At 38.0% G+C, this 13,600-nt stretch overlaps 1 protein-coding gene across 1 annotated transcript in view; it reads left to right on the top strand.

The window, feature by feature from the left end:
• ubxn4 (UBX domain protein 4) overlaps positions 1–13,600 on the top strand; it is a 51,519-nt gene that overhangs the window by 14,829 nt on the left and 23,090 nt on the right. The window contains exons 3-6 of the mRNA XM_028806544.2: positions 4,268–4,296; positions 4,744–4,862; positions 5,788–5,968; positions 6,316–6,415. Coding sequence (XP_028662377.2) covers positions 4,268–4,296; positions 4,744–4,862; positions 5,788–5,968; positions 6,316–6,415 — 429 coding nt within the window. The remainder of the gene's footprint in view (positions 1–4,267; positions 4,297–4,743; positions 4,863–5,787; positions 5,969–6,315; positions 6,416–13,600) is intronic.

The following is a 13,600-nucleotide window of genomic DNA, read 5'->3' as shown; positions in this document are numbered from 1 at the left end:
GGAAGAATTGGCTTATATTCTCTTTCAAAATACTATGCCTCTCCCCTGAATGTACCTTTGGTAGCATAACTTTAGTAAAGCAGAGAGGCAGTCCCATTCCTCAGTACCTTTAAATTTTTTTTTATATTCAAAACCACACATTGATGCAACTCAGACGGGGAGTTCCACAGGTTTTGAAGTAGTCAGATACAAAAAAGTAGCCAACCAAGGTGCAGAGTTTGGAGGAGGTTGTACCCCTTCTTTTCTTGATATGTAAACACCATTTGAATTTTTTTAGTGCATTAATAACTTGAATTTTACATTTGTTTTGTTCTTTTGTCTAATTACACATCACCAACGATGGTGGGTAATAAGTCATTTATCAATAGGCATTGTTTTAGTACAGAACATTTATGCTTAAATTTTTGTATACATTTCTAATACAAATAAGGGCAGCTAAAATGAGTATTATGAAAGTAAATAAGTGTGAGCAGTGCACATTTTAAAGACTATTCCACTCAAAATTGATATTTTTATGTTACTTGCATGCAGTTTGCAGTAGTGGCCAAGGGAAAAAAAATGATCTTGTGTTTTTATGAAGAAAATACCTAAAAAGATTGGAATAGAATAGGACATGATAGTGGCCAAAGCTGGACAACAGCAAACAGTGTGAAAAACAACAATGGGGAAAAAAAAAATCTTATAGAACTCCTGTCACATACTCTACATGTCCATTAGCCATTTGTATGCTTAGAATGTGGAAAATGCATGCATGTTTTTGCTAAAATATTTTTTATACTTCTGGAAAACTCTGCTTCAGTGTAAACTGGAAAGGTATATTCACATAATATAGTGCTTCTGAATTGAAGACAGGATTCTTGACCTATGAATGAGGGGGGAGAGGTGCATTCCAGGACTATAGAATATCAATGTTGAGAGAATACACTGATGCTGTAACTTAATATATTAGTTTTTGTCAAGATGTCTGCTTTCCAACAAAAACAATTATGAAGTTTAGCAATGATAGTCCTTGGTTCACCCCAGAACTCAACTGCGCCAGGACAAAGAGTATGCTTTGTACAGGAAAGCCAATTCTGTCTTGGAGAAAGGAATCAAAGGTGCGAAAAGAAAGTACTCAGATAAGCTGCAGGAACAATTGTCTGTAAATGACAGCACATCCTTCTGAGAGGCCTTAAACGGGTTACTAATTACAAGAAAAATAAAAACATTTCTGCTGATCCCAGTCTGACTTATCAGTTAAATTAGTTCATGGGTGCTTTGAAAGACAATGCGACATAAATCTACCCAATGATCTCACTGTTACTAATCTACTGTACACTCCTCTTTTCTCCTTCCCCCTCCAGTCATCTCTGCAAAAGACATCTGCAGATTATTCAAAAAGAAAAATATTGAAAAAACTGCAGTGCCAGACCTTATTTCCAAATTATTCCACACCCAGGTGCTGTGCAGACCAGTTGTCTACAGTATTTGCAGACATTTTCAACCGATCTGTGTACTGTTCCTGCCTGCGTGAGGACCTCCACTAACATTCTAGAACAGTGTTTCTCAACCTCAGTCCTTGGGACCCAGTGGTGAAAAAGGAGCTGAGCCGCAAGGCAAAGCTCTCAATTTACCAGTCGATCTATGTTCCTACCCTCACCTATGGTCATGAACTATGGGCAGTGACCGAAAGAACAAGATCGCGAATACAAGCGGCTGAAATGAGTTTCCTCCGCAGGGTGTCTGGGCTTTCCCTTAAAGATAGGGTGAGAAGCTCAGTCATCCGGGAGGGGCTCAGAGTAGAGCCACTGCTCCTCCGCATTGAGAGGAGTCAGATAAGGTGGCTCGGGCATCTGATCAGGATGCCTCCTGGACGCCTCCCTGGTGAGGTGTTCCGGGCACGTCTAACCGGGAGGAGGCCCCAGGGAAGACCCAGGACACGTTGGAGGGACTATGTCTCTCGACTGGCCTGGGAACACCTTGGGATTCTCCCGGAAGAGCTAGAAGAAGTGGCCGGGGAGAGGGAAATCTGGGCATCTCTGCTCAAGCTGCTGCCCCCGCAACCCGACCTCGGATAAGCGGGAGACAATGGATGGAGATATATATATATATATATAATATTTTTTTTTTTTTCTTTTTAACCAAATTGTTCCCAAAACACAGAACTTGGGAAATAACAGTTCACTTAATTAGCCCAGGAGTCCAATTAAAAACAGAAGCTGGTCGGAACAGAAACCTGCAGCCACAGTGGGTCCCCAGGATTGAGGTTGAGAAACACTGTTCTAGAAGTTTAAAAAAAAAAAAAAAAAAAAAAAAATCAAAGGTCATAGCCCTAAATGACTACAGACTTCAGACCAGTAGTTTTAACCTCTGTGTGAAAACCTTTAAATGCCTTATTCTGAATTATCTTAAGAATGCTACAAAAGACTTCCTCGATCCATTTCAGATTGCATACAGAGCCAATGGTCTGTCGATGATGCAGTGAATTTAGGTCTGAGCTTTATTTACCTACACCTTAATAAGCCAGGGGAATTTGTGAGGTTCCTGTTTGTGGACTTTAGCTCTGCTTTCAGTACTGTCATTCCAGACATCCTAGATAAGAACCTCAACCAGTTCAACCTGTCTAGTTCAATCTGCCATTGGATCACAGGCTTTTGTACAGATAGGAAATAGTATGTGCAGTTGGGCACATACATGTCTGATCCATTAGCCCTTTAGTACCAGTGCACTGCAGGAATGTGTCCTTTCCCCACTACTCTTCTCACCTTATACAAATGACTGTACCTCTGGCCATTCATTTGTCAAACTTCTTAAATTTGCTGATGACATAACACAAATAAGTCTCATCTAGCTGCTCGGATCCTTGTGAACCGGATCGCCCTTGAATCACTTTCTTATAAAAGACTCGACTGTTGGGATGACAGAATCATTTAATTTTCTGGGATCTCTGCTGTCACAAAACCTTAAGTGGGGCAATAACATCACATGCATTATTAAGAAATTCTATCGGAGAATGTTCTTTTTGTGTCAGCTGAGGCAATTCAATCTCCCTTGAGCAGTACTGATCCAATTCTACACAGCCATCATTGAGTCCATATGAGTTCAGAATAAAAAGAGGTCTGCAAAGATCATTGCTGATCCAGCTTACACAAGGCATCGGTTATTCCAAAGACTTCCCACTGGCTGACGTCTTTGTGCAGTGAAAGCTAAAACAACCCATAGCCTAAACAGTATTTTTTAACATGCTGTTACTCTTACTTATCAGGTCTGAGCTTGTACTCAGTATTTATATATACCTGCACATTAGACTGCCTGGACATTTTAATCCTACAATGTCTGTTTTTTTTGTATTGCCCTTTTGTGTTGTCATTGTATGTTGCACCAATACTATCACAACAAATTCATTGTACACATTAGTGTACCTGGCCAGTAAATTGAATTTTGATTCTGAAGACTTCCAGCAGCCTGTAGGGATTAATTTAACTCTAGAATATATGATAATCTTTTAAAACTGGTATTTTGTGCAAATCTAACCCACTTTTGCATTTTATTTTCTCTCCCTAAATCATTGCATGGACCCCACATAGAAGTGGTTAAAGATGAAGTAATCATTTAATTATACAGTTGAAATAAACAGTGTGCATCCTCAGTGATATTTCTTTATCCTAAATTGACTGCCTTTCTATAATGTAGGCAGAATGAATGCAGGAACTTGTAATTATAAAGAGTGATTATAAGCTGTTAATTATGGTAAGATCTCTTCTAACAAAATACAGAAGACGCAACATTCAGCTGTTTTTTAAAAAAAAAAAAAAAAAATACAAAAAGATAAATGAAAGATTGTTTTGTGCATATGTGACTTAAGAATTTAATATGCCTTTGTATCGTAAAAAGTAAAGCAACTCAAAAGTATGGGTGGAGTGGTGGTTCTGAGGCTAGGGATCTACACTGGCAATCAGAAGGTTGCCGGTTCGAATCCTGTAAGAGGCCAAAAGGGACTATGCTCTGTTGGGCCCTTGAGCCAGGCCCTTAACCTGCAATTGCTAAGCGCTTTGAGTAGTGAGAAAAGCGCTATATAAATGCAAAGATTATTATTATAACTCTTTATGTCAACTGAGAACTCTCTGAACACTCTATTAGAAGTTTAGAACTGATTACAGAGAGAGATGCAGTTAAACTGTTTTGTCAGAAAATAATTTACTTTTGTACTTTAACTACAAGTATATAATTCCAGATATTTTTTTCTGGCATTTAGTAATGTTTCTTTTTCCTCTTATTTTTTGTTTAGTGAATCGTGTACACAGTTTTCCCAAATTTGTATCCTTTTGACCGATATTTCAACATTGAAAATGTGTTTGCTTATTTTTTTCCTTTATTTGAATGTTGTTCAAACTCTTTGGGGAAACTGCAATACCAATGTGTGTTTTATCTGATCTTTGAACATTATCTGTTTAATTTTCACAAATTGCTTCACTCATCTATTTTGTGCATTTATGTCACCCACACCTGTTCATTTCTCAATTTACTATCTTTTGACATTTTTACCTTTTTCTCTGTGTGCTTTTTATGATTTTATTTTGGTCCCAAACGTTATCCTTCATCAAAGCATTTTTTCTGTGGGGATAAAAATAATTTACTTTTAATAGTGAGCTTGTGTAATAATAGTCAAATACCCTTTTGTTTAGAGACTCTTCAGTTATGCATGTTTTCACTGTAAATTCCAGCTAATCCAAGCTGTGTAGTTCCTTAAGTCACATGTAAAAGATCCTGTTGTATGTATACCTTCCAGCTTCTTTATAGGAGGTAATGGTATTCCCCTTGAAGTTATTGCAGGTAGTGTCCCTGTGGAAGAGCTTATAAAGCGTATAGAAAAAGTAAAACAGGTAAGTAAAAAATGTAATTTTTTTAATAAACTTTGATTGGATTTAAGGACAGTGAGTATGTGGGAGGTATAAGGGAATACAAAAGAAAAAAATGTTACTTGAGTCAAACACCTCTCCTTTTACACTCCTACAGTTATACCACAAGAGTACTCCATAACTAAAATCCCAAGACACTCCAAAATGCTTTTGCTTTTTGTAATTTTTCATAAAAATGTCCATAATTATGTAGCCTGGCTCAAATTCTTCATTTCTGTACATTTTGGATTGTGGTTTTATGTTTAATGTGAAAAAGTGTCAAAGTTGTTGCTAAGCCATTTATTGATATATTTTTTAAGGTTAAAGGAATTAATGGTGATATTTTAATGAAGAGCTGGTTGCTTGGTGTCTTATTGTCAAGAAATAGTGGCAGATAGAAGGAGGTGGAAGTAATGAGCACTATAGTTGTTGATCTGTGATGAGCAGTTTCATATGTAGAGTATAACCATAAATTTTTAACAGTACATTTAAGCAAAAATGCATACTGTGCATTCTAAAACCTTTTTTCATTCCAGCAATATGTCCAGCATGCTTTCAGTGATATTGGATTTGATTACATGCTTCATTCCAGTTAGCCAGTAGGAACGTTTAGTATGAGATATGAAAATGCATTAAGAGCCAAATATTCTGAGTTTCATAAAGTAATCTCCTCAAATTTGGGAAAGCACTTCTTTTTAATTCTGAATGTTTAATCATATTAATTTACCATACTTCTGTAGTTCTACAGTATGAGTAGCCTTCTTTCTAGACCATTTGTAGATGTTTTCTGGAAGTGCTGAAAGTAGACATCCCCAAACAATTTTATTTGAACAATCTGCATTCTTAGTGACTTTATTCTTAATTTTTGTGGAATGTATAAGTAGTTTAAATGTGTGCTATGTTTTGAAAGATGCACACAGAGAAAGTACAACAGCATGAAGGCAATGAATCTTCAACGGCATCACTTCATTCACAAGAAACTGCCTCTTCTGTGTCGCAAGAGGAAACCATTGAAAATCGGAGTTTACAGTTGGAAAGCACATATGACAATTCAGAATCATCAAAAATAGCTGCATCAGATTCTTCAAGAGGTATCATAATCTTATGGCTTAAGCATATGCATCTTTGTTTACTGCATTATTTCAAAGATAGCATTCAGGTGATTTGACCATCTTTTATAAAGATGTGATAAAAGAGAGTATAAATCATAAATTGAATGCATTATTTACGAAAAGAAAAAGTTGGGTCAACTTTGCATGCATTAGTATCAAAAAACACATGATCCTCTCAGTTCTGTACAAATAGCAGCAGAGGGGACATTAGAAAAGAAAAAACACACAAAGTCAGAAAGTAATGAGTACTCAAGAGTGTGCAAATTTCACAACAAGTTTCCTTGCTGCTTTGTTAAACGTTTGTTTTTCATTTCGAATGTCTGCAGATAATGGAATATGTTCTGGTCAAGTTAGTCCGGCAGAAGTTAGCATCTCCTCAGATGAAGCATCGCAGTTGGAAGATGACCTCAGTGTCAAAGTGGAAAGGTTTGTAATTCTTTCTCAGTGTTAATGATTTAGGAACATTTAAATCATGTTTCTTTGATTTATCATATTATATGTGTAGACTATAATCTTTATTGATTTTTATATATTAATGTCAAAGGAGTTCTCCAAGCAAAAGTGATCTATATTTTATCTCGTTTTTTTTTCATGTTACTTACCCCATGTAATGGTGGCCGGGAACAGAAGTTTTTTTTTTTTAATGTAATGTTTTCATAGAAACAAGACATAAAGGTTCTGATAGAAACGGACCTAATAGTGATGAAAGCTGGACAACAATAAATGATATCAAAAATGTCCCTAAAAAAGCTCATGTTACTTGAGTTGCTTAATCCATACTTCATGTCATCTGCATAATGTGCAAAACACATATATATTTTTTGCTAAAATATTGTCAGCTCTGGAAAATTAAAGTAGTCCACATATGGAAAGCCACTTCATATGGTGGTTTGCACTTTTGATTTTGAATTAAAAACAGACTTTTGACCAATGAATGAAGGGCATGGCTGGGTTATGATGCTCTATGGAATTGTTTCTTCTATGGCTCATTTCCAGGTCTTTTTTTCTGTGGAGTTTATTAAAGTGCTTCAGTGCATGGAAATAATTAATCTTTTTTTTTTTTTTTGTCCCCCTCAGTCATAGTATGCATTGAGTTGCCATTGGAAATTGTGTTTTTAAGAGAAATTTTTTTTCTTAGAAATTAAAAAAACAAATTGTCTTCAGAGCACCAAACATGGAAATAAAATCCGTAAAACTTATTAAACACTTCCATTTTCAAGCTAAGATGTCTTTGATTATTAATGCACACATTGAGGTTATAAACATTGCATCCATGTGATTTTAAGAAGGAGGTGGATATTTGTAGTATTCAGCCATTTTAAATAGAGGTCTGATTTGTCTCATTGCCTGTCTCCCACCATGGTAACCTTAGATCCACAGGGTTCTCCTTTCCTGTATTTTGCCTTATGACACTTTTCACTGTCATTACCTCTCCCTACTCTTACCTGTAAACGTCAAATTTCTTTCAGAAACCCTAAATATATCTATCCCTCTATCCTTGCTGTATCCATTTCTGATCTTTTTCTGTCTTCCCCTATTCCAGCAATGCTAGATAGTCTTGACTTTTATAACTCCGCCTGTGATTCAGCACTAGATAAAACAGCTCCTTTAAAATATGACATTTCTTTTAAGCATTCATCTCCATAGTACAATTTAGAATTGTGGTCTATGAAAATAGCTGGCTGACGCCTTGAGAGAATGTCATATAAGACTGGCCTCACTATGCATACCCAGGCTTTCTCTCACCACCTGAGGGCTTAAAGGGATGCATTAACTTCAGCTGAGAACATGCATTATGGCAGAATAATAGAAAGTAGCCACGATAACCAACCGTTTCTGTTCTCTGTAGTTAACACTAGAATCCCTGAAGCCTATGAAAAAACTCGTAATCCCAGCCCACCTTAAATCCCTTCGCACCTCTGCATCAGCTTCTTTTGTTTTGTGAATGTATCGATCAGCACAAGCAGCCTGTTATCCCATTTACCCCCCTTGACAGAGCTCAACTCAGGCAAAAAGTTCTCCCAGCTGAAGACTCCTTATCTGCGTGTGAGGCATATAGGGTAAATAATACAAGTATATTGTTTATTTGGAATACATGCATTTCATGTGAGTTCTGTGTCTACATATTTCTGGGTAAGTGTAGGATGAAAGGAAATGCTGAACACATACCTAAAGCAGAAACCTTTTCCATGTTAAAGTAATAATGATGTAAAGTGTATAATGTGTGAAGATTTTAGTCCAAATATCAAATAAACATGTGCGCTTCTATTCAGGAATATAACCAAAGGAAAAAAAAAAAGCATTCGATTTACATAGAAGACCGGGCATTACGTATTTATTGTAGTGAGCTGCTATTATTATTATTATACTATAATATAATAAAAATATACATGTGATTTGAGTCTGTAACACCCAGTGTAAATTTTGGCTTCTTGTAAAAGTTAGTGCTTTTTTTTTTCTTTTTTATTCAGTTTTATTCTCTCAGTGATGTTCACGTGGCACAACGAACTTGCCTCTCTCTCTCTCTCTGAGTTAATGCCATTTACCTCTATTCTTTTCACAAGACCAGCGATGACCACAGTTGGTACTGTGATTAATGCCTGCTCAGAACTATTTGTTGTACCGGCAATCAAAGATACGATGTTCTGTGACCACTATCAGACTGGACAAAGGCAGAACCGTAACAACAGACAGCTTCTTCACAGCGCTTTTGCTGGCTAATAGACTGCTGCACCACAACACAACTCTCCTTGGCACCATAAGTAAAATGGGACTTCTATCTGCAGCTAAATTCGCTTTAGTACGCAAGCAATTTGCCACGCTAGTGTTTAGATCTGGCAATGTCATGCTGACGGTGTATGCGCCAAAAAAGAAGCTTTTGATTTCAGTCTGTACCAGCCGGTGTAAAGTTATGCTACCTGTAAAAGATATCCCTTGACACTTTTTGCCAGCCACTTTTAAAATTACTTCTGTAACCGCAATATTAAAAATGTCTGGTCTTGATGCTGACAATCTTAACATTTTTCGGCCTATTTCTCACTTAACTTTTCTGATTAAAGTTCTTGAGCTTGTTGTAGCTTCCAAACTCACCAATTACTTAATATCTAATGAATTGATGGAACCCTTTTAATCTGGTTTCAGGGCACAGCACAGTTGTGAAACTGCTCTGCTTCGTGTAACTAATGATTTTCTTATGGCAGCAGACTCTTGACAAACCAGCATATTAATTTTGTTAAATCTTAGTACAGCATTTGACACTGGTAGACATGACACTCTACAGTCCAGAATGGAGAACATTCTGGTACTGCCCTCCAGTGGTTCAAATCCTATTTGACTGATTGACAAGAGTTTGTTAGTCATGGCAACAGCAGATCCAGCTCACACAAGGAGTTCTTCGGGGCTCTGGCGTCGGCTCTCTGCTCTTCTATATCTATATACTTCCCCTTTGCCATATTATTTGTAGCTTTGGACTGGGTTATCACTTTTATGCAGGTGATACTCCACTCTATTTCAATGTTAAAAGCGAAACTTTATCAGATTTTTCTCGGCTCACTACTTGCCTCAGTGAAATTAAAACCTGGATGGAGCAGAACTCTTTAAAATTAAACTCCAACACAATTGAACTCCTGCAAATTGGCACTAAAGCGCAATTTAAGAAAATTAGCTCCTTTTCTGTCAATTTTGACGGTGATCTCATCAGACCTTCTTCTAATGCAAGGAATCTTGGTGTTATCTTTCATTCCTCCCTTTCTTATTCCACCCACATAAACCACATTAAGAAACTTTCTTACTTTCACTTCTGTAACATATCCTGTGTTTGCTCATTCCTCTCCTTTTTGAATGCTGAGAAACTTGTCTATATTGTTATCACATCCCGCATCAATTATTGTAACGATCTACTGGCAGGTGTCCCTTCTAATCTTATATCACAACTCCAGCTGATTCAAAGCTCTGCTGCAGGTGTCTTAACACAAACTAGCAACAACAAGCACACCTACTTTGCCTCCAAGGGCTTTCTGTGTTTTACAGAATTGAATATAAAATATTATTTACCTACAAAGCTGTAAATGGCCTCGCACCGGACTACATCAGTGACTTTCTCCATTGCTGCACTCCTGTTTGCCCAATAAGGTCCTCTGATTCTGGCAATCTTGTTGTGCCCCACACTAACCTGCACTCTGGAGGTGACAGTAGAGGTGTGAACCTTCACTGGTCTCACGATTCGATTACGATTATCATGTCAACGATTCGATTCTATATCTCGATGCATCATGATGCAGCCCATAAATTTTTCTACATTCACATTGTTTTCAAATACAAATACAAGCAGTGAGATGTAAGCTCCCGTTTTTATTCAACAAAACCTGAAAATGTAAACAGAAATTGTGAAAATTACATTAAATTGTAAACAGAAATAAATAATATAGGCCTTGCTTACATCTTGTATGAATATGGTCAGTCTTCAAAAACAAAACATTCTGCAGTGCTATGATATACAAAGTAAAATCTATAACCTAAAATAACAGCACTGTATACAGGGCACTTCCTGAAAGTGGACAACATTACAAAGACAAATTTACAAATTACAAATTAGTCAATGTTCAGCATTTGGGACATTTGAATATGAACACCAGTTGAACAACATGCTCTGGTTTGGGAGTGGATCTTTCTGCAGTGACCTCATCTCTGGCTGTGGGGAAACCTGCTCTGTAGAAACTACTATTGTGCAAAATACAAAATAAGAACTACACAAAATAAAATTTTTAACATCAGCACTGGGCACTTTTTGAATATGCAAAACATCACAAGCACTGTTTTTAGCATTTGGGAATTTAAGGTTTTTGTGCAAAAACACCAGGGGCCTCATGTATAACGCTGTGTGTAAAATTCACACTATAACCTGGCGTACAGACAAAAGCGGAAATGTTCGTACGCACAAAAAAATCCAGATGCATAAATCTGTGCGTACGCCAACTTCCACGTTCTTCCGCTACATAAATCCCGGTCAGAGTGAAAAGTAATGCACATGCCTGCTGTCCCGCCCCAACTCCTCCCAGAATTACGCCGCTTTGAATATGCAAATCAATATAAATAGCCCTTAAGCTCAGCCTTCTGTGAAAAGACAATGGCAAATGCACGGGGGAAAACAGAAGAATTTCAGCGAATACCAGGTGGAGGCAAGGAAGAACTTACTATTTGTTGGTTTAAACAGTGATATAATCAACAAAAGGAAGTTGATTGTGTCACATCATCAATAAACACTAGTGTCCCAGTGCCACTGGCAGCCATGCACGCCCATACCATCACACTGCCTCCACCGTGTTTTACAGATGATGTGGTATGCTTTGGATAATGAGCTGTTCCACGCCTTTTCCATACTTTTTTCTTGCCATCATTCTGGTTGAGGTTGGTTTCATCTGTCCAAAGAATGTTTTTCCAGAACTCTGCTGGCTTTTTTAGATGTTCTTTAGCAAAGTCCAGTCTAGCCTTTCTATTCTTGAGGCTTATGAGTGGCTTGCACCTTGCAGTGCACCCTCTGTATTTACATTCATGCAGTCTTCTCTTTATGGTAGACTTGGATATCGATACACCTACCCCCTGGAGAGTGTTGTTCACTTGGTTGGCTGTTGTGAAGGGGTTTCTCTTCACCATGGAAATGATTCTGCGATCATCCACCACTGTTGTCTTCCGTGGACGTCCAGGTCTTTTTGCGTTGCTGAGTTCACCAGTGCTTGCTTTGTTTCTCAGGATGTACCAAACTGTAGATTTTGCCACTCGTAATATTGTAGCAATTTCTCGGATGGGTTTTTTATGTTTTCGCAGCTTAAGGATGGCTTCTTTCACCTGCATGGAGAGCTCCTTTGACTGCATGTTGTCTGTTCACAGCAAAATCTTCCACATGCAAGCACCACACCTCAAATCAACTCCAGGCCTTTTATCTGCTTAATTGATAATGACATAACGACGGACTTGCCCACACCTGCCCATGAAATAGCCTTTGAGTCAATTGTCCAATTACTTTTGAGCCCCTGAAATGAAGGGATTGTGTTAAAAAAATGCTTTAGTTGCCTCACATTTTTATGCAATCGTTTTGTTCACCCCACTGAATTAAAGCTGAAAGTCTGCACTTCAACTGCATCTGAGTTGTTTCATTTAAATTTCATTGCGGTAATGTACAAAACCAAAATTAGAAAAAAGTTGTATCTGTCCAAATATTTTTGGATCTAACTGTATGTAAATATGCGCTTTAAAAAGTGGTGCAGATTGTGCAATATTATAACTATCGCAAGTTTACAGTGAGGAAATTGTACTTGTAAGTACAAACCGTTTTATAAGGAGCACTTGATGGATTGATTGAGTGCGTTTATAGTTCTTGAGATGAAACTTTCTGAAACGCGAGGTCCATACAGGAAAGGCTCTGAAGCGTTTGTCGGATGAGAGCAGTTCAGATAGCGAATGGCTGAGGCAGCATGTGCTTGATAATTCTCTTTCCGATCAGCTGCTGCGAGTGGTGCAGTGAGAGTAACAACGCTAAAGCAGCTATGGTATTTGGAATAGTTTGGCCATTCCGTGGACCATTATATTATTACAGGTTAATTACATTCAAATGCCTTAAAGTAATAAAAAATATGCGGTTAATTTCAGTGTATTTATAAAGCCGCGTCAGGGATGTGGATCTGAAAAAGAAAGGGAAACCACACTGGAACAGTAGCACTGCTTTGACGCTGGGTGTCACCAGTTTGCAAAACCTAGCGGAGAACTTGTGTACACCAGGGTTGGAGCAACCGTGAAAATGTGCGTGGCTTTATGCCAAGTTTAGGTTTTATACATTGCGATTTGAGCGTGGTAGCGGGCTTACACAACATTTTTGTGCGTATGCACCGTTTATACATGAGGCTCCAGTTAAACTACGTGCTCTGGTTTGAGAGTGGATCTTTTTGCTGTGACCACAGGCATTTCTGGTTCACTTTCAAAAGGTGGCTAGCTGTAGTGCTGCGATGGATGACTGTCGATGTGCGTCGGATTCTTCCCAGAAGTCTGGCGAGTGTGGCCAATTTAACACTGAAATTACCAGAGCCAACGAAAAAACTCGTAAATCCAGCCCTCCTTAAATACCTTCGCACCTCTGTGTCAGCCTTTTCTGACTTGTAAATGAGTCAATAAGCCCAAGCAGCAAGAAGCCTGCTATACCATCCCCCCCACCGCCTCAGAACAGGCAAGAAATTTTCCCAGTTCCTGCTTTGATTGATTATCCGGGAGTGAGCTACCCAGGATTGTAAGGTGAAATAATTTGATGCGTGTTTTGTGTCTATAACAATCTATGTAAACACATCGTTAAAACAGAAACGTTTTTCATGTTTTAGTAATAAATGACAAAATCCGTTAATTGCTAATCCGTTGCACTTCCTGATTCACTATCTCCACATCATCCAACCTCTTTTCTCTCTCTCTCTTGTTCTCTTCATTCATCAGCCTCTCATAGTACTCTTTCCATCTGCTTAACACACTCTCCTCGCTTGTGAGTACGTTTCCATCTTTATCCTTTATCACCCTAACCTGCTGCCCAGCTCGATCCCTCTGTCTAGCCAATCGGTACAGGTCCTTTTCTCC

This window comes from Erpetoichthys calabaricus, chromosome 8 (genome assembly GCF_900747795.2).
Source record: "Erpetoichthys calabaricus chromosome 8, fErpCal1.3, whole genome shotgun sequence".
Classification (NCBI taxonomy): domain Eukaryota; kingdom Metazoa; phylum Chordata; class Cladistia; order Polypteriformes; family Polypteridae; genus Erpetoichthys; species Erpetoichthys calabaricus.
The sequence above is the reverse complement of the archived record's forward strand: the minus strand, read 5'-3'. Positions and strand labels throughout refer to the sequence as shown.